Source organism: Benincasa hispida, chromosome 4 (genome assembly GCF_009727055.1).
Source record: "Benincasa hispida cultivar B227 chromosome 4, ASM972705v1, whole genome shotgun sequence".
Lineage (NCBI taxonomy): Eukaryota > Viridiplantae > Streptophyta > Magnoliopsida > Cucurbitales > Cucurbitaceae > Benincasa > Benincasa hispida.
Window position 1 is genome coordinate 40,630,093 of NC_052352.1, and position 24,052 is coordinate 40,654,144.

The 24,052-nt window shown below is 34.7% G+C and overlaps 4 protein-coding genes across 5 annotated transcripts; 2 read left to right on the forward strand and 2 right to left on the reverse strand.

The window, feature by feature from the left end:
* Nucleotides 1–3,005: 3,005 nt before the first annotated feature.
* On the forward strand, nt 3,006–8,104 carry LOC120075430 (receptor protein-tyrosine kinase CEPR2). Of its 2 annotated transcripts, none has more exons than XM_039028814.1 (3): nt 3,006–3,959; nt 4,411–7,080; nt 7,366–8,104. In XM_039028814.1, the coding sequence occupies exons 2-3, from the start codon at nt 4,527–4,529 to the stop codon at nt 7,737–7,739; spliced, it is 2,928 nt and encodes a 975-aa protein (XP_038884742.1). In that variant the 5' UTR covers nt 3,006–3,959; nt 4,411–4,526; the 3' UTR covers nt 7,740–8,104. The 2 variants fall into 2 exon arrangements, with proteins under 2 accessions (XP_038884742.1, XP_038884741.1); XM_039028813.1 differs by having other exon boundaries at nt 3,007–3,959; nt 4,426–7,080.
* A 1,792-nt stretch (nt 8,105–9,896) lies between these two features.
* Nucleotides 9,897–14,919, reverse strand: LOC120075431 (adenylate kinase, chloroplastic). The gene is made up of 7 exons (XM_039028815.1): nt 14,547–14,919; nt 14,081–14,176; nt 12,127–12,255; nt 11,920–12,054; nt 11,392–11,538; nt 11,122–11,196; nt 9,897–10,281 (listed from the first exon to the last, which is right to left on the reverse strand). Exons 1-7 carry the CDS (start codon nt 14,736–14,738, stop codon nt 10,177–10,179), a joined length of 879 nt encoding a protein of 292 aa, XP_038884743.1. The 5' UTR covers nt 14,739–14,919; the 3' UTR covers nt 9,897–10,176.
* Nucleotides 14,920–17,045: 2,126 nt separating this feature from the next.
* LOC120075588 (protein phosphatase 1 regulatory subunit INH3) lies at nt 17,046–19,195 on the forward strand. The gene is made up of 2 exons (XM_039029124.1): nt 17,046–17,533; nt 19,059–19,195. The coding sequence occupies exon 1, from the start codon at nt 17,155–17,157 to the stop codon at nt 17,497–17,499; it is 345 nt and encodes a 114-aa protein (XP_038885052.1). The 5' UTR covers nt 17,046–17,154; the 3' UTR covers nt 17,500–17,533; nt 19,059–19,195.
* Nucleotides 18,727–19,965, reverse strand: LOC120075587 (protein EPIDERMAL PATTERNING FACTOR 2-like). The gene is made up of 3 exons (XM_039029123.1): nt 19,723–19,965; nt 19,513–19,568; nt 18,727–19,266 (listed from the first exon to the last, which is right to left on the reverse strand). The coding sequence occupies exons 1-3, from the start codon at nt 19,826–19,828 to the stop codon at nt 19,072–19,074; spliced, it is 357 nt and encodes a 118-aa protein (XP_038885051.1). The 5' UTR covers nt 19,829–19,965; the 3' UTR covers nt 18,727–19,071.
* Between the last annotated feature and the right edge of the window lie 4,087 nt (nt 19,966–24,052).

Sequence of the window (24,052 nt, forward strand, 5' to 3'; positions counted from 1 at the left end):
AAAAATCGATGCACAACATTGGAATGCGGCAACTCAGAGATCTCAAGTGATGTTTCCATGAGGGGGAGTAAATATTTTTTTAGGAGTATAAATTATATGAAATATTTACTTTTTTTCCTCTACTAGGATTTTTTTCCCATCGATTTTTTTAATAAGGTTTTAACGAGGTTATTTTATAAATATAATGGGCTCTAAGGGAGAGTATTATAAATATTATGATAATAGATGTCCAATAGATGCTCATGTTTCGTATCCATTGACCACATGTCATGCCCTCATTTCCCAAAGTGTTGTCGATGTGTGTCTCAACATTGCATATTATTAGTGTTCATGTAATCCATCTCCTACTTGTCAATGGGTAATCTACAAAAATTGGAGAAAGTAGAGATTTTAAAGGAAATCCTTATTTCATATTTTGTTAATTTGTTTTATTTTATTATATATATATATATATATTATTTTTTATTTATTTTAATATTTATTTACTTGATTATAATTGTGCTCCTCAAATTTACAACAATAATAAATTATACATATAATTATAATTTAAAGGGAACGATGATGAAGATCTCGTGAGAAGGCATTTTTTTCTCCCACTCCCTTCCCTAACCTTGCTCTCAACCCTACAAAGTGGGACAAGAAAAGAAAAAGAATCTCTCTATATAGTGAGTTTAAGAGAGGGTCTCAAAACAAATATAGATTGATAGTTAAATTATTAGGAAGAATTAATTAAATGAAATAAAATAATTTTTAATATAAAGTATAAGAACCAAAATATTATTTAAAATTTTTAACAACAAAAATATAACAAGTACAAAAGGGTTTAAATCTAGCAGCTGTTTGGCCCCTTGTTTTAGGCTTGGGTTTCAAACTCAAAAACCATGTATGGCTCAATGTAATCAATATCATGAGATTGCATACAACTTATCAGACACATCAATTTTGAATCTTTTTTCTAAAAATAAATTATTATCATTTACTCTCTTTTGGTCCTTTAATGTATAAAATCTCAATTTCAGTCCTCAAATACTTATAGAATATATCATCTCCAATGTAAAACTTATATCAAGCAGTGATACTATGATGCAAATCTTTTTGAGATTATCGTATAATAAAATGTCAATTCAACTTCAATTAAATTTAAATTTAACTGTATTTTACTAGGAATGATGGCAAATATTACAATCAAACCCAAAGTATTATTAGCAAATATAATACAATATAACAGGAGTCTATCCCAAATAGATTTTGTTATATTTGCAATCATTTAAAAATATTGTTATACACTTGATTATTAACCCTAAAAGTGTCATCCATTGTAATTACCTCTATGATGGAGGGATCAAACCTTTGATTTTTAGGGAGCCAAATCACGTTAATTATCATTGAGTTAAACTCACTTTGCTTCGAATGTTGTACATTAAATTAATATACTTTCCTCCCTCTCTCTCTCTCTCAAAAGATAAAACAATCACATGGATATGTATTTTTTGTTTTTTGTATTTATTCCACATGAAATTGAAAAAAGTAAGACTTCCACAAAATGGTAAAAGAGGTAGTGCATTGTCACTTCTGTTGCCTGTTTTTGTTTTTGGGACAAGAAAGATTGCTTCAAATCCAAGAGTATGTGGCTCTTTTTCTGGAAGATATAAATTTGTGTATGTTAATTGTTAGGTCTTGGATTCAGCCTTTTTCTTTTAACCATCTACAGCTTTTTTGGGGCTGGTGAGTGTATCTTTTTTGGAAGGGGGAAAAAAGGATTAAAGTAAAATTTTTTAAAATAATTATTTTGATTTAGTTCTTTTTTTCTTTTCTTTTTTTTTTTTTTTTTTTTTTGTCTAACTTTCAAACATTTTACTTTAACCCTTTAATTCATGTCTACTATTCATTTCAGTTAATTTTTTTAAATATCAATTATGAAACCCAACAACTCACCTACTATTACATGTAACACTAAATTCAAATATTTATTCTCCAGATAAATGAATAAAATATATGCATGGATTAACTTATAAAAAATATTATATAGGGAAAATATCAATCAATACCCCTAAACTTTAGGGGTTATATCAATTTTAACTTTAAACTAATAATTATATTAATTTACGTCATCTATTACATTTCGTTTTAGAAAATCTCTAGTGAAACTTATAATTATAACAATAAAATCCATAAACATTCATAAATGAATCAATTTGAACGCTCAGTTAAATTCTTCTTTGATAATCGTTCTTGCATTTACTCTAATCATTCATTTTGTAAAATCGACATTTGAAGAATTGTACATGTGTTTGAAAATTATTACATGGATAAAATTTCAAAGGTAATCATAATGAAGAGTCCTAAATCGATTGGCTTATAAAACTTCTAGAGTTTGATTAACTCAAATTATAAGTTTCACACAATATTGGTCACACAAAATCAAAATCCAGAAGAGGGGGTAAATAGATACAATTATTAGTTTGATATTTTAATCGATTTAGATGTATAAATTGATATTTTTTTGAAAATACATTACTGAAAACCGAATAAAAGTATCATGAACATTCACTACCAAAAAATAGAATCCAAGCCTAAATTTGAACTCATAATTAATATTTTAAAAACATTTTCCAATTTTAAAATTTCCATAGAAGTATACCCAAGGGAAATAATAATCTTACCTGCCAATTGTAAGAATTTTTATCCAATCCTGGTAATCCTGCCAGCCTGACACATGTGAATTATGAAAAATGAATAATGAAAAAGAAAAAGAAAGATAGAATAAGAATAACTCGAATCTTCAATGATTGGGCTGAAAGAGAGGGTAAAAAATAATAATAATAATAAAATTAAATTAAAATATATATCTACGTTTTTGAAAAATGAGAAAGCTGCCTATTTTGTTATCCCAAAAATGGATGATTCCACTTCCCTCTATACCCATCCAAAGACTCTGGATCTGTGGTGGAAGAAGCAAAAAGAAGAGTGGAATTGGTAAGTTTTGATCCAAAATAAATATGTGGAGGCCAAGGAAAGTTTGTTCACTTTCCCACCTTCTCCATCAGCCATCAGCCTCCAAAAACCGTGACCAAATAAAAGTCACTCTCCCTCTCCTCGGCCTCTTTCGAGAAATTATTCAATGAAGCCGATATATTGTAGCTGAGTTTTTCTTTATTTCTATGACCAAATAAACTCTCTCTTCCTTTTCTCTCATTCTTCTGAGAAATTATTCGATGAAACCGACATACTAACAGTTTTTAAACTGTTGGATGTATGAAAAAGAAACGATACAAGTATCTCAAATTTGTGTCGAGTGGTTCTCAAGAGTGGAATTCACCTCCAACGGTTATTTTGGAGCAATAATGTTGTGGTGGGTTGTGGCGGTTTGATTGATTTATTTTTTTCTCTCTCTTCTTTTTGTAATATCTCTTTTCTCTCTCCCCAATACAAAAGCACTTCTCACAAGTCACCAAAGTTGGTCTCTCTCAGTCTCTCTTTCTCTGTTTGCTTAAGTTTCCTTACCAGTTTTTGCATGTCTCTTCTTTCTCTCTCTTCATGGGCTTAAGTGCTTCTCTTCTTTTTCATAATGGTAACATTCCACCAAATTGATTAGCATATCCAAGGAACTTCACTTCTACTTATAACTTCCTCTCGTGTCTTCTATAATCTTCAAAATTTCTTGCAATTTTCTCAACAACCAAACACAATCCTTTCTCAAGAAACCCCCATCACTTTCCCTTCTTCTCACAGAAAAAAAAACAAAAAAAAAAAACAAAAAAAAACAAAAAATGGTGAAAGCTTTCTGTTCTTCCTTGAAAGACCTACAAGTAAAAGGTTGTTGAAAGAAATGAGAAACCCACTAAGATTTTTGAGCATTTATGGTTCTGTTTGGGGAAATGGAAAAACAGTAGCGGACTTCATGGAGCATAATGAGTTTCTGGCTGAGGAAATGATAAAGATGAACTAACTTTCTCCAGGTAAGATTTACAGATCAAAAGTGCACTACAAAAAGTAATGGAAGAATCTGAAATTTGCGTTTAGGATTTGATTTTGAGTTTTTGAGTTTTGAGTTTTGAGTTTTGAAATGATAATGTCAATGTATGGAATGATATGCAAACTTTTTCTTTCCACTTTCCTTCCATAATGAGCAATAGTTTTGCTATGAGTGGCTTTGAAGTAAATCTCTTTCTTCTTTTCCACTAATCATGAATATCATTTACCAATTATCAAGAAAAATCCACTTTGGTCAGGAAAAAATGACATCCTAACATAATCCTCTCTCTCTCTCTTACACAGCTGTTTTTGGTTTTCCTTCTTTGATTTGTTTCTTTTCATCCAAATCAGGCACTGATTTTGTGCAAAATATTTCAAACTTTTGAAAAGGTTGATGATTTTGGAGTATTTGTTTTTCCTTTCCTCTGATTTTAGATGTTTGGATTGTAGTGCAAGCAATCCGCTGCCAAGAATGGAGCTATCCGTCGATTAGATCATACATATACTGAGGATTCCTAACCTCCTTGAGATGGCATTTTAGTCTCATTCTAATGGATAAGTGTTCTGTTTATCCTCATTCCCTGTTGATGTTTCTATTCATTTTGAGTCTATTTGTTCCAAGCCTGCCTCTACCGACCGAAACTCGAGCATTGCTTCGTTTCAAAGAGAATCTCAAAGACCCGACGGGTTTTCTTCATTCTTGGATTGATTCTGAATCTCCTTGTGGATTCTCTGGGATTACTTGTGATCGAGTTTCCGGGAAGGTCGTAGAAATTTCCTTGGAAAACAAGTCACTTTCTGGTGAGATTTCTCCCTCCATTTCTATTCTGCAAAGTCTCACGACACTTTCATTGGCTTCAAACCACATTTCTGGGGAGCTTCCCTACCAACTGATCAACTGTAGCAATCTTAGAGTATTGAATCTCACTGATAATGAAATGGTTAAGAGGATTCCTGATCTTTCTCAGCTGAGAAAATTGGAGGTTCTAGATCTATCGATCAACTTCTTTTCTGGCCAGTTCCCAATCTGGGTTGGAAATTTAACTGGATTGGTTTCTCTAGGACTTGGTGAAAATGAGTTCGAGGCTGGTGAGATACCAGAATCTATTGGAAATTTGAAGAACTTAAGTTGGCTATATCTAGCAAATGCACAATTGAGAGGGGAAATACCAGAGTCTCTCTTTGAATTGAAGGCATTAGAGACATTGGATCTTTCAAGGAACAAGCTTTCTGGTAAACTCTCCAAGTCAATATCCAAGTTGCAAAATTTGAATAAACTTGAGCTTTTTGTTAACAAATTGACTGGAGAGATCCCACCAGAGATTTCAAACCTTGCCCTTCTGCAAGAAATTGATATTTCTGCAAATAATTTGTATGGTCAGTTGCCAGAAGAGGTTGGGAACCTGAGGAATTTGGTGGTTTTTCAGTTGTATGAAAACAATTTCTCTGGAAAGCTTCCGGAAGGATTTGGAAATATGCAAAACCTTATTGCATTCTCAATCTATAGGAACAATTTTTCTGGAGAATTTCCAGTAAACTTCGGCAGATTCGCTCCGCTCGACAGCATCGACATATCTGAGAACCAATTTTCAGGGAACTTCCCTAATTTCTTGTGTGAGAATAGGAAGTTGCAATTCTTACTTGCTCTGGGAAATAGATTTTCAGGTGAGCTGCCTCTTTCTTTAGCTGAGTGCAAATCACTGCAAAGATTCAGAATCAATAATAATCAAATGTCTGGCAGGATTCCAGATGGGGTATGGGCTCTTCCTAACGCAAAAATGATTGATTTTAGTGATAATGAATTCACTGGAATTATATCCCCAAACATTGGTTTATCTACCAGCTTGAGCCAGTTGGTTTTGCCAAACAATAAGTTTTCAGGTAACCTTCCATCAGAGCTTGGCAAGTTGACAAATTTAGAGAGGCTTTACTTGAGTAATAACGACTTCGATGGAGAAATACCTTCTGAAATTGGTTTCCTCAGACAACTTTCATCATTACACCTGGAAGTAAATTCTTTGAATGGGTCAATCCCATTAGAGATTGGTAATTGTGAAAGACTTGTCGACATAAATTTTGCTCAAAACTCTCTTAGTGGTAGCATTCCATCTTCATTTTCATCAATCAGCTCCTTAAACTCCCTGAACCTCTCAAGCAACAGACTTTCAGGCATAATCCCAGAATCCTTGGAGAAGATGAAACTAAGTTCGATCGATTTGTCGGGAAATCAGCTGTCCGGAAGAGTTCCATCCAGTCTTCTGGCAATGAGTGGAGACAAAGCATTTTTGGACAACAAAGAACTCTGTGTTGATGAAAACTACAGAGAGAAGATAAACACCAGCCTGGTTACTTGTACTGGAAAGCATAGTCAGAAAGGGGTGCTTAAAGATAAACTTGTATTTTTCAGTATCATAGTTTCCATCTTGGTTTGTGTATTGGCAGGGTTAGTGTTGGTAAGTTGTAATTACTTGAAGCTCAGTGAGACTGGCCTAGAGACCAATCAGGAAGGGGACCAACAAGGAGCTCCAAAATGGAAAATTGCATCATTCCATCAAATGGAAATTGATGCAGATGAAATATGCAGCTTTGAAGAAGACAATTTGATAGGAAGTGGAGGAACGGGAAAAGTTTATCGGTTGGATCTGAAGAAAAATGGTGGTACAGTGGCTGTTAAGCAGCTCTGGAAAGGAGATGCAATGAAGGTTTTGGCTGCAGAAATGGAGATTCTGGGAAAGATAAGGCATAGAAACATCTTGAAGCTCTATGCCTGCTTAATGAGAGAAGGATCTAGTTATCTAGTTTTTGAATATATGACCCATGGCAACCTGTGTGAAGCACTTCAGAGACCGATCAAAGGTGGACAGCCTGAATTGAACTGGTATCAGAGGTACAGGATTGCATTGGGAGCAGCAAGGGGAATTGCTTACTTGCACCATGATTGTTCACCACCTATAATTCATAGGGATATAAAATCAACAAACATACTTCTTGATGAAGATTACGAACCAAAAATTGCTGATTTTGGGGTTGCAAAAGTTGCTGATCAGTTTCAAAGTGTTTCTGAGCACAGCTCTCTTGCTGGCACTCATGGTTATATTGCTCCTGGTGAGTTTTATATCTTTCCAATTACCTCCCCATTTTTATTACCATTAGATTTTACTTGAAGCAACTGATCATTAAAATAACCTCTCTCTTGCAACACAAATTTATAGGCTAACATTCATACATTATTCATTTCATTCTGATCGACTTGGGATCTTTCTTCCTTTCTAAGGAGCAATCCAAAGCTCTATATATACAGATGTATAGTGTTTGTTGTTTAACATTATCAGATTTAAGTTGAAAACGAAAATAAGATGAGCTAATTCCTGTAACAACTTTCCTCTACAGAGCTAGCATATACTCCGAAAGTTTCGGAAAAAAGTGATGTGTACAGTTATGGTGTGGTGCTATTAGAATTGATTACTGGAAGGAGACCAATAGAAGATGAATATGGAGAAGGAAAAGATATAGTCTACTGGATCTCAACACACCTAGATGACCGTGATAATGTCCTCAAGCTTCTGGACATCAAAGTTGCATCTCAAGCTGTCCAAAATGACATGATTAAGGTCCTGAAGATTGCTGTACTTTGCACAACAAAGCTTCCATCACTTCGCCCTTCAATGAGAGAGGTAGTGAAGATGCTATCAGACGCTGATCCCTACTCTTCTTCAATGTCCCTGAACAACAGTTCAAATAAAAACGTTAAGGATTTTGTTTAGTTCTTCAATGAGAATGTAAGTCTTCGCCGTAATGATCAAAAGTACTCGAGACTTTTAAGGTTGCCATCAGAATCTTTGCCCATCTCACATAAGAGCAATAGCATGTACCCAATTAGCAAGCTCTGGAGATCTCTCAGGAATTCAGACCTTAGCATAAAACTAAGGATACTATATTTGTAGAGCTCATCAAATGAAGTGTGTATAAGAGAATTTTCTTTTCTGAAGACTGCTAAAGTCGTCTTCCCATCTTAAATACAAATTTCTGTTATATGTAACTACATGTTGCTGTCAAGAACACGGTCCTCCAACTTTTAAGTTGGAAGTGTCACACCAGAAAATTTTCAAGTCTCAAATTTACCGATCAAGAGTGTAAGAGAAATTTAGAGTATCCTCGATGAGACCATTCCGAACGTAATGACAAAACATGGAAGAGATCATGCTGCATATGAGAAGCAGTATCGGATATTGCTTTTCAACAATCCATCCACCAACCACCTCTCTGCCACACCAATGTGAATTATGAATATCTACAGGCATGTTTAAAACAAATTTGATATATGTTTCAATCCTTACAAACAGCATATTGCTTTGTTTGTTATACACTTCAAGAAACGTGTGTTAGACCCTACACACCATTCCTTTCTCCACGAGGAGCACTTGCTGTCCTGCAAAGAAAAGAAGAGACAGAAGCACATGGGCAAGAGATTGGAGGATGAGAGGAGACAAAATGAAAATTTTTTGCCTACAAAACCTACTCCAAAATCTCTCATCCCTCTAAAAATCCTACTATTCCTATCCAGCCGCACCCCCACGAAATTGCAAAATAACATGTCATTACCACTCTTCCCTTCTCATCAAAGGGAGAGTGCGTAGAATCTCCTCATTCCAAGAGCGACAGTGCCTATTTATTTGTGCACCCACCCCACCCCAAACAAACTAAAGCATCAACTCCAAAGAGAGTGAGCCCACCCCAAACAAACTAAAGCATCAATTCCAAAGAGAGTGAGCAAACTGATAGTTCCATAAGAGATGGTCCAGATCCTCCTCATGATCAGCTCATGACATCTGCAAAAAAGGACACCGTTGCGACCATAATACAAAGATAAAATATCACTAGGTATGATCTTGGGTGTTCACACTCCCTTGCAAGATTTGTCAAGCGAAGGGCTTTACTTTCTTAGGAATTTTAAGTCTTCCATATGGAGGGAAAAACTAAGGCATCCTAGATAGAAGAGGGGGAACAAAACAAATGGAAGTTCAAACAGCAGGAGAGTCCCTTAGAAGAGGGTTCCAGAACACATTCCTCCTCCCATAAAAGTCCTATAACTTGAAACCAATGAAAAATCACCTTTTCTTTTACTGAAACGGATACTGAAAACATTTTTTTTTTTTTTTAATGAAAAGAACTTTCGTTGATAACAGATGAAAGAATGAAAAAGTACTTATTGGATGCCAATATTAAGAATGGTGTAGAAAATACCATCAATATCTTCCTATTGGATTCTAAAAATATTTAGAAACACAAATTATTGATAGCACCCACCACCAAGTAAGAATGACTTTCTTTTTAAAACAGCTTCAATTGTGTTAAAACTATTGTTTTCGTCCCTGAAATATTATGCATTCCTTATTTTGTTCCCCAAAATTCTCAACCCATACCATATTCATCCTAATTAATACAAAAATTGTTTCAACTTGCCTGAAATAGTAGGAGCGTCAAGAAAATTACAGAGAAAAGGGTTATTTTTCCCCCTCATTTGGTTTGTTCTTGAAGTCATGATTTTAATACAAAAGGGATGCTACAGTCTATCAAGACGCTACATTAAGTTAGTATTGTGTACGACAAGACATCTAAAGGTAAAAAGGTTTCTCAAACCATTTTTTCAATGTAATTCAATCAAACCTATTACATTATTATTAAGAACTGATAATCTCAATTCATATAAAGATTGCAAATCAACAGTTCACGTGAAGTAATCAATCACCTGATGACATTTGCTTCAATGATCATTTTCTCCATTACAGTCATACCAGTTTTCATTTAATGCTTACCATATAAATTATCGAACAATATAAAATATAAAAAAATAAAATCCTATGCTTACCATACAAATTACATAAGAAAATGAAGTAGAAAACCTTAAGAATGCATCACTCTTTCTTGGGATTTCAATTCATTCAATCATTCTATATTGCTAGTAAGAAGAAAATAAATGCAGGACAGTTTTCTCATCTCAAGCCACCCCGTAACTACATAATGATATTTTCACATGTTTATTGCTTCTGTACAGAGCCATAGTAAAAATGTAAAATAATAGATAGGGGCCACCTTCCCTACCCACCCAAAGAAAGAATAAATGATAAACAACAAAATTTCCATTTTACGAGAATATAATCTCACATACTTAAAAGGGACCTAACCATGCTGCACAGTTATCTATGCTGCCAGAGATTCTATAGCAGCCTTCCGTTGCTCTAGAAGTCCTGTTAGCAGTTTATCTATTTGATCAAATACATCTGTCTTTGGCGCATTTCCATTCACCTGAAAGGAGGAAAAATATTTCTCCTGTATTATCATTATTTAAAAAAAAAAAAAGAAAAAAAAATCAAGAATACATGGGCGTAAGAAGATGGGGAAAAAAACACAAAAGGGGAGACCACTAAAAGGGCCTCGAGTATTATGATGAACTGATGCAGAACAATCAAGCCAAATGAGATGATTTCAAAGAGAGGAATGGTCAGAAAATGAAGTTCTGGGAGAACTATTCAATTGGTCAAGGCATACTTGTCTCCTTTTTCCTCCTGTCTTTGCTGTAGTCAATTAGATAATTGAATCTATTTGGGGTGTTTGGGCCACAACCTGCCTTGGGTTTGGTGGGCTAGTATAGCCCACCCAATGTTTGGTTCACCCATTATAATAGTTGAAGTTCCCAATTATTATAATTCACACTTAGCTACAATAAAACTATTTGAAAACCCTCAACGTCTACTGTGTTCACTATTTTGTTACCATTCTCTCTCCTCATTTATAACCTAAACTAAAATAGTACATACCTCAAACATAGATTATAATAACCACTCAGTTCCCCCAATCAGCCGATTTGTGTGTGCTAAAATTCTAAAGTCAATGGCATAGATTTTGAGAATGATTTAGATTGATGAAATAGTCTAAAGGAACTGCAATGAGTGAAAATTCATCAAATTCATGGTGTCTTCAGCTATTCAGATTCTTAAGTAAAATCAATGCATTTACCAGAGACTTCTTTCAAAAAGTAAGAGTGAACAACAGGCTGCATACAAAGCTACATTCTTTTTCCCCCCTTTCCTTTTTCTGTCCGCCCCAGTGAGGGGTATGGTGGTTGATGGCCGCTAGATTACATACCTTAACTGTCACATCTTGATACATGGAAAGGACATCCTCCAGATTCTGGTGATGAGTTTGCAATCTTAACCTCACCTGAATAAACCCAATTGCAGGGAACATGGTCAATACTTCATCCACATAAGTGCTCAGAAACAGGCACAAACAGAATATGAAGATTAAGAAGCTTGCCCACAAACAATCTAAACAAACCCTTATGAAATTTATACACCACCATAAAGAATGATTCAAAATGACAGACCAAATTAGATATAGTATTATAGAAAATACCTTTTCTTCAGTGTCATCAAAGCGCTGTGTAAGTCTAGCAGCAACCTCTTCAGTGTCAGGAGGAGAATACTTTAAGTGATATATCCTACCAGTAACGGGATCCAGTCTTCTTCCAACAACTCTCTCAACAAGAATTTCTTCAGGGACCTACAATAACAAGTGGAGGTTATTGTAAATTAGTAAGTTCTGGTCTTGAAGCTCTGATTAGATGTTTGTTTGTTAAGACTGGACAATAATAAATGTCAAACTCACTACAAATCACTGAAGGTAGTCACATTTTCTAAAAGCTCTGCTAATTTATTAGACAACATTATAAATAAATAAATATAAAAAAGATATCCCACAAATCAAGATCATATATGCATATGCAATCCAATTATCCAAATCCAATTATCCAAATCAACCTGTCAACATTAAATTTCTTTTTTCCTTTTTTAGAACAACCAGTACTGATCAATCCCCTGACTTGGCAATTCAACGTAAATGTGGAAATTGAAATTTCAATCAGCATCAATAAACAACTCTCACTTCAAGAAGAATGAAAAGATCAGGCTTAAAGCCAAGTTCCTTAAGAGCAATTGCTTGAGAATAACTCCTAGGATAACCATCCAAGAGCCAACCATTCTCCTGAGAATCAGGTTGCAACAGCCGCTCCTTTACCATCTACAAGATACCGATAGACATGTTACAGACGAGAGTTACCACGTACCAAAATAACAGTATAGACTTTCCTACCAGCACGACTATATCATTAGGGACTAGTTGTCCTTTCTCCATGTACTCTTTTGCTAGCTTCCCATTTTTGCTGCCACTATTGACTTCTGCCCTAAGTAAATCTCCAGCAGCGATGTGCACCAAACCATACTGCACATACGATAATGACTTGATTCAATATGCTATTCTCTATAGGCAATAGAAAATGAGAAATTTATAGCGAGCATTAACAAAGACTGGATTATTAAGAAAATGGCAATAACAAAAATTGAAGTATGAGCAGAGAAAGGGGATAGGGTCAGTCAAAACATATAAGACTTCAGTGGAGATATAGGCATAAAAAATGGAAATAATATTACCCTACTAATTTGGAAACTAAGAAACAGCCACAATGATGCTCAATAATGATTAATGAACTATGATCTTTATCCTTTTTTAATAGTAAAAAATTTAAAATGAAAATAGCCCAAGAATCTACTTTCAGGATCAACCATCTTGAGTTCAAACACCACGCCCTCCTTTTCTTCTTAGAAAATTAACATAAAACCAAAAACTTGTTTGGAATTGTATACGCCTCTGGTCTTATAGTCAACTTGAGCACGATAAAAATTTCAAAATGGAAGAATGCTCCTATCTCCAGAGGGGAAGGCTTAACAAGAGGGGACGGCTAACACAAGTGAGTTATGTGTGAGGTAACACCCCAACTTGTCTATCTTTAGAATCAGTTACCTGATGAGTTTTTTTTTCTAGAAAATGGAAACATAATATCTATCTATCTATCTATCTATCTATATATATATATATATATATACACAGAATAGCAAAAAAAGAACAGGGTGTCTCATATGGAATATGCACTTAAAGCTGTGACGCCTCCCACCATGAAGGTTTACGAGAGGAAGAATGGAAAAAGAGGAAGGATGGACACTAAAACAAAGAGTGGGAACCGGTAGGAGGAGACCACGATGGAAATGGGAGAAGCAAACCATTAGAGGGTGGCTGTGCAATATGAAAATTGTACAGAAGAAGGGGACCAGGGTTTTGGGGTATATGTAGGGTTTTTGGGAAGAGGGAGAGGTAGGAATATCTTCGGAGTGAGCTCTTGGGAGAGACAGCCTCTCGAATTGCCGATTATCATTTCTTTTATGCTTTATGTTATCTTTGCTATCTTCATCTTGTATTTTCCTTGTTAGGAACTCTTGATGATTGTCACTGTGTTTGCTGGTTAATATCATAACTCAGGGGGGAGATCGCACACCCTAATTCTTGGAGTTGGGTGTCTGGTTGGCATGCGTTTGTGTTGTTTCTTGTGCAGGGGAATCGGATTCCTGTTCATGTGTTTCTTAAAATAAACAGCTCCGAGTCTGTTATCAGAAGACAATCGTAAGCCTGGTACTTTAAGGTGCATACTATATTAAATTAGAAATAAATTTCTTACATTTTGACATTCATAAAATCTTTCCTTTTATTACACTTGGAATAGACTAGGCTTCTTCTATGAAAGCAAGTAAAAGTCTCAAGTTTTTTCTTTCTTTTTTTTAAAGAGAAGAAACATTTCATTGAAAAAATGAAATATGGGGAGACCCCAAGCACCAGAAGTCTAAAAAATTTTCATCTTTCGTGATTAAAAACAGAGATAAAGTACCTCTCCAATCACACGACGGAGAGAAATGTTTATGATAAACTTCAACAAATTATTCTTTTCCCACCAACCAAGGAGAAAAAAAAAACGTGAAAGTACGTCCTATGGGGGAAGATCATGAAGGTCTCAGAAGGAAATTATACAAATAAACGGAGTTTAAAATATATGTAGTCGATAGTTTCCAAATTTAGATTTCTCCCTGTTCACAAACAATAGTGACCAAAATTCTCTCCTGGAGAAATTGATTTATGTAACTAACAAAATTTCAGATTGGTAAGGGCCAAGAGAAAAGATGTGTTTGGCGTAGGCTCGATCATTAATGAAATTGCTTACTTTCTGAGTAATAAGTTCGCATTGTGTGCCTTTACCGGAAGCAGGAGCACCAGATATCATGATTCTAAGAGGCTCTGGTGTTGCATGAGCCGTGACCTGCCAACATACACAACCAAGTTCAATCAACAAAATAACAAACCACACAGTTTTCCAAAACGTAGTCGGGATCAAAAGGAGTGAACTCCCCATAATCAAATCGGCACATTGTAAATACTGCAACCAAAACGTGTTTAATAGTAAACTAAATTCGGACCGAACGTTCTTCCATTCCCTATAAACTAGCAACTCCAGTTTTCCTTCTATTTATCCCGGAATTCGTCAAAAAATAAAAAGACAAAATACGCATCCTGTTCTCGTCCAAATCGACTAAATTCCATCACTAACATCAAGAACATTCACTGCATGCGAAATCAAGCGCCAAACGGCTCCAGTTGAGATAAACAAAAAGAAATGCGATCGATCATACAGTTAATACGGGAGAAAACGTAGCCTTCAGTGACGGAGAAACGTCGGAACACGGAAGACTTAGGGCTCGACAGTGACGAGTAAACGAGATTGAATTATTCAAAACGTAAGGGAAATGAACTGGTTGCGGTTGCCTATACGAAGAAACTGGATTCGCGTATGCAACCGCTGTGAAACTGGAATGGAGCGCCATGGTTTAGCTTCTTCCGCCGCTGTCGTCGGAAACTCCGGCAATCAGAGCGGCAGCAGCAGCAGCTTCACTCCGCAGTGCCGCGCCCTCGATCTCGATGCTATTATCGAAGCGAAACGGCCGCCACTAGCCCTTGACTCGTTTTCGTCCACAAGTTTAATGCTTACGCTTTCTAAAGTTGGAAGTTTAATTCGTTCATTTATTTAATAGACTTTTATCTGTCGTTCTTATGTTCTGATTCTAACGTTTAATACTTTAAATACTTATAAAATTTTAATATTTATACTCAAATGTTCTGGATTTAAAAATATGGATGTCAAGGTATTGACGTGACCTCTATCTTTAAATGTGGATTGTTAATGATCGATGAATTCAAAATTTAATGGTTGTGTTGTGGAAACTATCTTTGAAAGCAAATTCGGATTGTTGTCGGTTACTCCCTGAGTGGTCTTCTATTTATATCCTCTACCCATTCCTTAATGCTCTGTATGTGAAACGAGTAAAAATAGTTACTTTCATGTGTTTTTGTGGGCTTTGGATCTAAGTGCATGTGGGTCATTCCCAAGAATTTCAATCTCCCACCCCATAATTATTGTACTTAAAAGATATAGAGAGAATGCTCATATTGAGTTTAGTTAAGTAAATAGTTCAAATAGTATATGAGTGCGTTAGTAAAAGTGGTTATGTGATTCGATCCCTTCTATGTGATTGTATAGACACAACATTGAAATATTTTTTCAAAATGTTCTCAAAATTTCAATTATTTTAATTTCATAGTCTAAAAACGTATTTAATAGAGAAATATGTCTGACTTCTTCAAATCCATTTGTCTGAATGAATCCAAAAACACAAAATAATATTAAAATGGTATACCGTATATGCTTTAAAAATATTTAGACTAAATTTGTACAAAATAAAACAAGTCTCACTCCACCCCCCTCTTTTTAAATGAACGATTTTACGGTTAATATTCGATAAAACAAAACAAGTCTCACGATATAGATACTAAAAAATTATTTTAATGTTCAAAATGTATGGATATAGTAGACATAAAATATAAGATTTGTTGAAATGAGTATAGCTCAACTGATATCAAGTATATATTATTAACCTTGAAATTAAAGGTTCGATCCCATCTACATATGTTACAAAAAAAAAGAAAAAAAAAAGATTTAAGGTCTACTAAACACATGTTATAGTGGAAAACATGATAGACGCAAATTTGGACTTTTTTTCACGTTAAATTGAAAGTTCAAGACTCATTAAGCATGCTTTAAGTTAAAACCCAATTAGACACAAAATTCAAATTGTTTAGAGTTTTTTTAAATTTAAGAGGTAGGAGGCATTTTACACCAAACTAAATTTGTGAGTTAACGAGATTAAAAGTAAAACTATCGCACTAAGAAAAAATCTATAAATTCATCTAGACGAATTTAACTTAACTGTAATTGTGATGCACTCCATCATCACAAGTTTGATCTCCCATAAGTTACTATATTAATATATATATATACATATATATATGCCTCTAAATCTTAAGAATCGTATCAATAAAAAAATGATCTAGCAACATATTGACTTGAACTAAGTATATCAAATTATACACTTATCTAGGGTTCGTTTGAAAAACACTCAATGAGACTTATAATAATATCAATTAAGCTCATAGTTTATCATAAGTGAATTAGTGTTGACTTTTTTCATTGTGTGTAGACCTTTGTAAATGTCGTATTAATAAAATGGACGATTTAAATTGACAAACATTTTTTTATAAGAAAATATAACAAAAATTTAAGTTTATACGATTATGAATGTTAGAGGTCAAATTGAGAAAATTAGAAGTCTTTGTTGATCTAAACAAAATGTAATAAAAACCATTGTGAATTACTCTAATGGTAAATAAGGAAACATATATCGAATAAAGTAATGAAAAGGTCACGAGTTGAATAAAAAAAATGAGTAATTTATCTTTAAATTCAAATTATCATATAAAACTAACTATAATAAACAATTTAATGATAAAGTTAATATTAATTAAAATATATTCCCATTAGTTATTTAAATTAATTATTTAAAAAAAAGTAACGGAAAAATTTACAGTGAGAAATCCGATCTCTGTGAATTTTTCTTAAATGAATTTTCGTCTCGTCCTATTCTAAATTTGACTCCACATGTTGCTATTTATATGTGACAAATCATGGTTTAATTTTAAAAAACAAAAAATAAAAGGATTACGAGATTTTCAAATATTTTGATTAGAAAATAAAAAAAGCGAGGGATGGAATATTCGAATATAAACATCGGCATTTGGCGGCAAGGATCGAGATACGCGCAGACCGACTATTCCATCTACTGGGAAATGAAAAAGAGAAGCCATCCCAGACTCCGTCTTTACCAATTCTCATTCTCTTGATCAAAGATGGCTAGGGCACCGATGACCACCGCCGGAGCATTAACGTCCTCCTCCCCTTCACTCACCACCACCGTCATCTTGGCCAACGGATCCTCTTCCTCTCAGCCCCCTGAAACCCTAGTTCTCCGTCTCAATCGGAAGAAGAAGAAGGTCTCATGGAAGGAAGGGACCGTCGACAACGAGTTCATGCAGAAAAAGAGCTCGAAGAAGTGCTGTATATTCCACAAGCAGAAACCCTTTGACGAGGACGGCAGCGATCAGGAGGATGATGATAATCACCATCATGGGAATGGAAACCCTTGTTGCTCTAGGGGAAACGGCGGGGATGGTTCCAGTAGAGTCAGTTCATAGTCCGGATTCAGATGTAAAGCTGATGTTTGGAAAGGTTACTGGATTCGCGTGTGTGTGTTTCTTTTTTCTTAGAATCGGGTTGAGTGTCAGATTATCTAATTATACTTTGTTTTTTGTGTCGAAGTAATTGACAACATTTGCTGCTCGACGAACGATATGTTACAACTGATCGAAGGGGTTTTCCTTACAATTCGAATTGTTATAGGTGGATGTATATTGGCCACCGTTTTACCAATTGAAAGTTTGTGTTGCCTTTCTTGATTTCGATCGTATGGATAATCGTTTGTTGATCTGTTGACATGAATTGCCTTTTTCTGCAACTTATCTGGTTAGACAAATCGGCTTAGAAGACCGATCATTTTGTCTGTTATCATTTTGATTCGTGTAGTTTGGATTTCGATGTAATATCCTTAGAAGATCGATCCTTTTGACAGATATGGTTCTTGCTAAATGTCTCCCCTGCCAATTGCCAGTTTTTCCATGCCCGATAATGAGCTTGAGGTATATCACGCAGAATGGCTTAAGCCTGTGCAGTTGTGTAATATCTGTTTGCCTTTCTTGATTTCGATCGTCTGGATAGTTGTTTGCATATGTAATTATTGATTTGTTGACATGAATTGCCTTTTTCTGCAACTTATCTGGCTAGATAAATCGACTTAGAAGATCGATCCTTTTGTCTGTTATCATTTTGATTCATGTAGTTTGGATTTTTTATTGGATTTCGATGTAATATCCTTCGAAGATCAATCCTTTTGACAGATATGGTTCTTGCTGAATGTGTCCCCTGTCAATTGCCAATTTTTCCATGCCTAATAGTGAGCTTGAGGTATAGAAGTAGAATCCATTTGGTATGTAACGTGTCTTGGATAGTTTTGAAATGTATAACGTGCAGAATGGCTTAGGCCTGTGCAGTTGTGTAACATCTGTTTGAATTACCATTGTCGTTTTCTTTTTATTATGCTTTTCTTCTCTTCTTCTACAATTCCCTCAGAGTAGGTTTTCATTAATTTCTGATATCGTTTGCTCTATGATAGGATACTCTGCCGTTCGTTTCTTTATTAACCAAGGATTTATTATTATGGTTATTATCTGGCTGCTGGATAGTTTCCAAACTTTACCTATTGGACTGAATGCATATGCTTTTTGGGGTGAAATTGAAAACATAGTGTATCCCTCTTTCACAAACTTTACTGGCCCATCCTCTTATTCTGGTTTGTTTTTCTGATGTCCATTTAACTGTATATTCTCAACTTTAAAAACCTAGAAAGGTGGGGAACAGGATAAATCAGATCTCATTACAAGTAGAATATATCAATGAAAATGTTATCGCACACGACTGTAGTAGAAAAAAACCCCAACATCTAACTTTCTAATTAAACTTCATGTGCTTGAAAATTAGTTGTCTCAGTTACTCTCATACAGAATGATCCCAGTACAAGGAAATAAACCCTAATTCAACAGAGGATGTAGTCTCAGTCTTCAATATATTAATAGTCACCTCAGTGCTAAGTGCTAATTAAATCATTATTTGCTTTGTTCTTTGGTGCATATTCCTCCAGATTGAATTGAAGCTCAATTGGAGGGTACGTGATAATATTTCCCTTTACACATGCATTTGTAGACAGTTGGACAAGACTCTGCAACAGAGCATTTGAAGCTCACCATCACCCTTTTGCACGGAAAACATGGTCCACATGCATGGGAACAGTCTGGGAGGCTGGATCCTGTAGGGTATAACTCCATACCAAGTACTTCCTCAGTTTTTTCCTGCACAGGCACACATGACAAAGAAAGTGAATGAAGTTTTTGTTTGTTTGTTTTTTCCCCTTCCAGTAAAGTTCTTTAAAAAGTTTTCTTTTCTGTTAGCATGTTGCCATGGTTTGTCTTGTTCAACAAGGAGCATCTATTATTCATATTTTTCCTATTCTTGTCCCCATTAGGCGAGCTTTTGTTATTTTCTCGCATAATGTTTAAAACTATGTGGAGAAATGTGAGCTTAAAAACACACAATACCTGCTCGTGCCTTGAATTGTCAACTGCTCTGTGAGTATCTTCTGCATTAAAGCTCACTGAAACATCACACACTCAAAAGGCTCAGATGCCATGGCTATCTATATCAGAGTAAAATGTTGATGTATGCGTTATGGGGATATGAATGCATTTTCCCAGTCACTAGAATAGCAAGTTGACAATATAAACTGCATAGATGATGATTTTTCTTACTGTGATCCCAGCGAGTTGTTGCATCAAGGCTTCTGCCATTCATTAGTATGATGAAGAAAATCCCGAAAAGTATAGATGTGTGAGCCACGAGTGGGAAACTTTTCATCTTTGTTTGATAATGCAAGAGCCAAAAAGATATAAGGAGTGGTAGAAGCAAAAGGAGGAGAAAATAGATTGCAAAGTTTGTTGGAAATGTTGGTGACAGATGATTTAGTATGTAGTGGGCATTTTATACAGTGTAAACTAAAAAAGGTTAGTTTTTAATGTAGGAAGATGTACGTCTGTTGCACTTCACATGATCCACGGCCATGTTTTGAAGATTCACATGTTTTGGCAAGTAAACTCAACATCTTCAGAAACTTTAAATGAACTGTGGCACTCGATCTTATATGTACGAAGGCACATATTTTTTACTCTTATAGATCAAATTTTGAATTGCTGCATTTTGGATAAATATGAAGTCGAGACATTTTGAGATTTAAGGGCACTGTCCCTTGTCACGAGACGACTAGTGGATTTTACTTTTACATTTTCCTCTTCATGTATCGCACTAGTAGCTAGATTCATTTATAGTCATTGTGCTTTCAGGTGTTGATAAATATTGCTTTCCATACAGGTGGACGAAGGTTGAAACTCATTTTCAGTTTATTAATCAGCGGTCATTTTCTAGGTGGCTATTGCCGACAACATAAGATGGGGAAATTCTGTATCCGTTTATTTAATTGACTGTTTATTTTTGAGACGTGCATTTATTGGGATTTTTTTCTAAATAAAATAAAATAAAATATTAGGACCTGTCTTGATAGGTTCTTCAGATCTCTCTTTCTCCTCTAAGAAACCATGCTATGTAAAAGGTTCTATTGAATCAAAACGAAAACGAAGTAACTTATCCTATCTTCATTCCTTCCGGTCAATATGTCACAAGAGCTCTCAGCACAACTATCCAAAATCTTGGGTTTGCTTGTCAATGGTTAAATTCCAAACACTTAGGGGTGTTAGAGTTGTGAATTTTAGAGAGTTGCGAATGCTAGAGGTTGTGAACTCATGGGTCCACATTGTAAGGAATTAATAAAGCATAAAATTGATGTTTTTTTAGTTGTGGGTTACGAACTCCTTGGAGTGGAATTCACAACTCAAGTCTTTCCAGTTCTTTGGGTCAAATATTCTTCTACAAGTCACTCAACAATCCTCCCACAAGCGAAATTCTAGGTGTAGTGAATTTTAAACAATGTTAGAGCTATGTTAGGATTCTTTTGTGTTCCTTAGAATTTTAATTAAAACAGAAACTATAGGATAAATCCCCTTTGTTTTCATTCTCTTGTTTTTTGATAGATTTTTGATAGAGTTGATAGGTCTTGGTTGTGGGTTTACAGAAGAAAAGGGGCATTTCTGTTTCTGGATTACCAACCAAATGCACTCATCCATTCGGAATAATACCATAAAAGGGAAAGGTAAAAGCTCTGAATAGTGGGTGCCTCTTGAGCTAGATTTGTGTGTCCAATTTCAACCAAGGAAGGTAGAAAAGATTATAGTCCCAAGTGAATGGGAAATGACTATATTATTTGTTGTAATGTGTTGTGCAGGGGCTTTTAGTTGCTACACGACACAAGGAACTCACGTGGAGGAAGGGAGCAGAAAGGCAGAGGGCTATTGAAATTGAAGAATCCCTCTGCCCTCAACGTGAAGCTGAAGCCCTTTGCATTGAATGAACTTCTGCTGCATGTGTCAGTTTCTGATACAGCAAGACTTCCTTTAAAAGGTTAGGACTATACTCTCAATTAAACTTCTGGCTTAATTTCTTGTTTGTTGCTCCCGTCCTTTAGAAAGCTGAGTTGTTTTCAAATTTGTCCGTTTCTACTGTGTTGTAGAAGGTATCATGCCATCTGCCTAGGTTCTTTTGAGTTAAATTCACAATGATTTTTTGGATTTGTTGCAATATAAAGATTGAAATTTGAACTTTCAATTTCTATAAATGGTTATACAGGTACCGTAGCAACTAAATGTAAGAAAGTCAAACAACTATTTCGATAGGATAGTTGAGGTGATTCGGACACTTATGGATATAAAAGGACAAAGAAAAAAATTTGTTAGGGGTGTTTGATGTGCGATAAAAGCAAATAGTTGAGTTGGTAATTATTATCCGGAGCATTAAATTATCTAAAGAGTTATATTGTCTGTGTTTGGTGTGCAGAGTTGAGTTAAGTTGGTAATTATTGTCTGTGTTTGGATGCTAAGTTAAGTTGAGTTGAGTTGGGGTATTTGGTGCTGTTTTTGAATGGAATTGATTTTGTTTTTTTGTTTTTTTGTTTTTTTTTTTTTTTTGCTATTTTTGATTTTATTTTTCAACTATACACATATTTTCTAACTTTTCTAAGATAAAAACAAAAAAACTTCCAATTCTTTTCATTCTCAAAACATAACAAATTCTCTACAAAGTATTCATATATAAAACACAAAATTTTGAATTCAATTTTTTAAACACTCAAATAGAGGTGACTATTCCATTCAAAAACCCAATTTAAACATTAATTACCGTAATTTTTTTTAAAAAAAAGTAAAAAGATTAGTGCCATCAAATAAAACTACTGACATTGTTTTAGATAGAAGAGATGACACTTAAATGTTAATCTTAAAAAAAAAAAAAATCTTACAATTTAAATCATAAAACTAATTATTAGATAGTCTTTTTTGACCAATTTGTGGAATATGGATTTACCTTTTTCTAAAATCGGTGAAATGATTTTAGAAATATTGATATCTATTTTTTCTACTATTATGTTGCATCACGGTACAATCTCTTTTTTTTTTTTCTTAAAAAAAAACTTGAGCCATAATTTTAAATTCCACTATTTCATTAGAATTATGTAATATTTTAAAACATCAAGCGATAGGTTGTTTAAAACATATCGTTGAATTTTTGTTTAGTGAAACAATAATAGGACGTGGTATGTAATATTTTTTAGATCTAAGAAAAAAATGAAATAGAAGAAGAATAATTAGATATAAAAGAACAACCATTAAAAGAAAAAAAGAGAGAGAAATGAGGAGTTGAGAAACAAAATGGAAAATTAAACTCGTACGAGCCAGACAGAAAGAAGAGAGAAAATGAGAAAGACGAACTAGACGACGAAAGAAGACAGAAGATGAGAGAAGGGGAGTAAATGTGAAGAGAGCATGAGAGAGAAACGACAAAGTAATTGAGGGAGTTGGGTGAGTAATGAAAATGCGTGGAAAACGGGTAAGAGTGAGAGTGATAAAATGGTGGGTAATTAAACCCTTCATTTTTATTTTATCAATGTTCGTCGAAGTTGGGCACAAGAAGGTGGTAGGTAGAGTATGTTGTCGAAGTTGTTTGTGCGAAGGTAGTCGTTGGAGTTAGTCGCTAGAGTTGTCGTTGGAGATGGTTGGTGTTGCTCGGAGTTCTTCGTCAAAGTTGGTCGTGCAAATGTGGAAGTCAAAGTTTTGTTTTGTTTTGTTTTTTTATTTATTACCAAGTTGGTTGTTGGGGTTGCCGAAGTGTCATCGGAGGTGGTTGCTGGAACTCGAAGTTGGTTGCCGAAGTGTCATCAGAGGTGGTTGTTGGAGCTCGAAGTTGGTTGCCGGAGTTGGCCACCTGAAGGTGGTCATCGGAGTATATCGTCGGAGTGTGGTAGCGATAATCACCAACGGAGAATGAGGAGGGAAAGAGAATTGGGGAGAGATGGGGTGGGTTGGTAAAATAATCAACTCCAACTCCACCAACATTTAAAGTTGGTTGTCAAATATTGAGTTGGTAAAAAATACCAACTCAACCCAATTTTCCTTGATTGTCAAACACCCCCTCGAACCTTTATTATATGTGTGCTCCCAAGTTGGCCCCCGGAATTTTTATGCTCAAATTTGATCATATCATTTGTATGTACTTGTTTATTGATCCTGGTTTGATAATTTCTTTTAGAAACTTCAGATTGGAGACAAGTAATATTAGTAAACTAATTAAAATAATATACAGACAGGAATAAAACAGAGTTTTTAAGGACACGACTTTATTTATTGTGTTCGTGATACTATCTATAATGCATAGAAATAGTTGTATCTCATCGTTCTAATATACCTTGCTTTTGTTAAAATTTATTTGAATCATAAACGTTTTTAAAAGCCAGTACATTAGTCTTAATAACGTGGAATTGGGCAGGTAAATTTATTATCATCGGACCACCATAAATTCATGTGTTTTTTATTGATAGAGTAAACATGCCTAAGACGGAAGCTAACAGAATCATAGAATCATTAAGCATTTTAATTACATTTAATTTGAGTCACAAGCATGTTAAAACACAAGTTACAAACT

Excerpts from the sequence above, each read along its gene's own strand:
- LOC120075431 (XM_039028815.1), bottom strand. The coding sequence starts at position 14,738 with ATGGCGCTCCATTCCAGTTTCACAGCGGTTGCATACGCGAATCCAGTT. Across the intron at positions 12,256-14,080 it reads GCGAACTTATTACTCAGAAA|TATGGTTTGGTGCACATCGC; the intron begins GTAAGCAATTTC and ends TCGTATGTGCAG. Across the intron at positions 10,282-11,121 it reads ATCAAGATGTGACAGTTAAG|GTGAATGGAAATGCGCCAAA; the intron begins GTATGTAATCTA and ends TCCTCCTTTCAG.
- LOC120075588 (XM_039029124.1), top strand. The coding sequence starts at position 17,155 with ATGGCTAGGGCACCGATGACCACCGCCGGAGCATTAACGTCCTCCTCC.
- LOC120075430 (XM_039028814.1), top strand. The coding sequence starts at position 4,527 with ATGGATAAGTGTTCTGTTTATCCTCATTCCCTGTTGATGTTTCTATTC. Across the intron at positions 7,081-7,365 it reads TCATGGTTATATTGCTCCTG|AGCTAGCATATACTCCGAAA; the intron begins GTGAGTTTTATA and ends TTTCCTCTACAG.
- LOC120075587 (XM_039029123.1), bottom strand. The coding sequence starts at position 19,828 with ATGAAAAGTTTCCCACTCGTGGCTCACACATCTATACTTTTCGGGATT. Across the intron at positions 19,569-19,722 it reads AACAACTCGCTGGGATCACA|TGAGCTTTAATGCAGAAGAT; the intron begins GTAAGAAAAATC and ends GTGATGTTTCAG. Across the intron at positions 19,267-19,512 it reads ACAATTCAAGGCACGAGCAG|GAAAAAACTGAGGAAGTACT; the intron begins GTATTGTGTGTT and ends GTGCCTGTGCAG.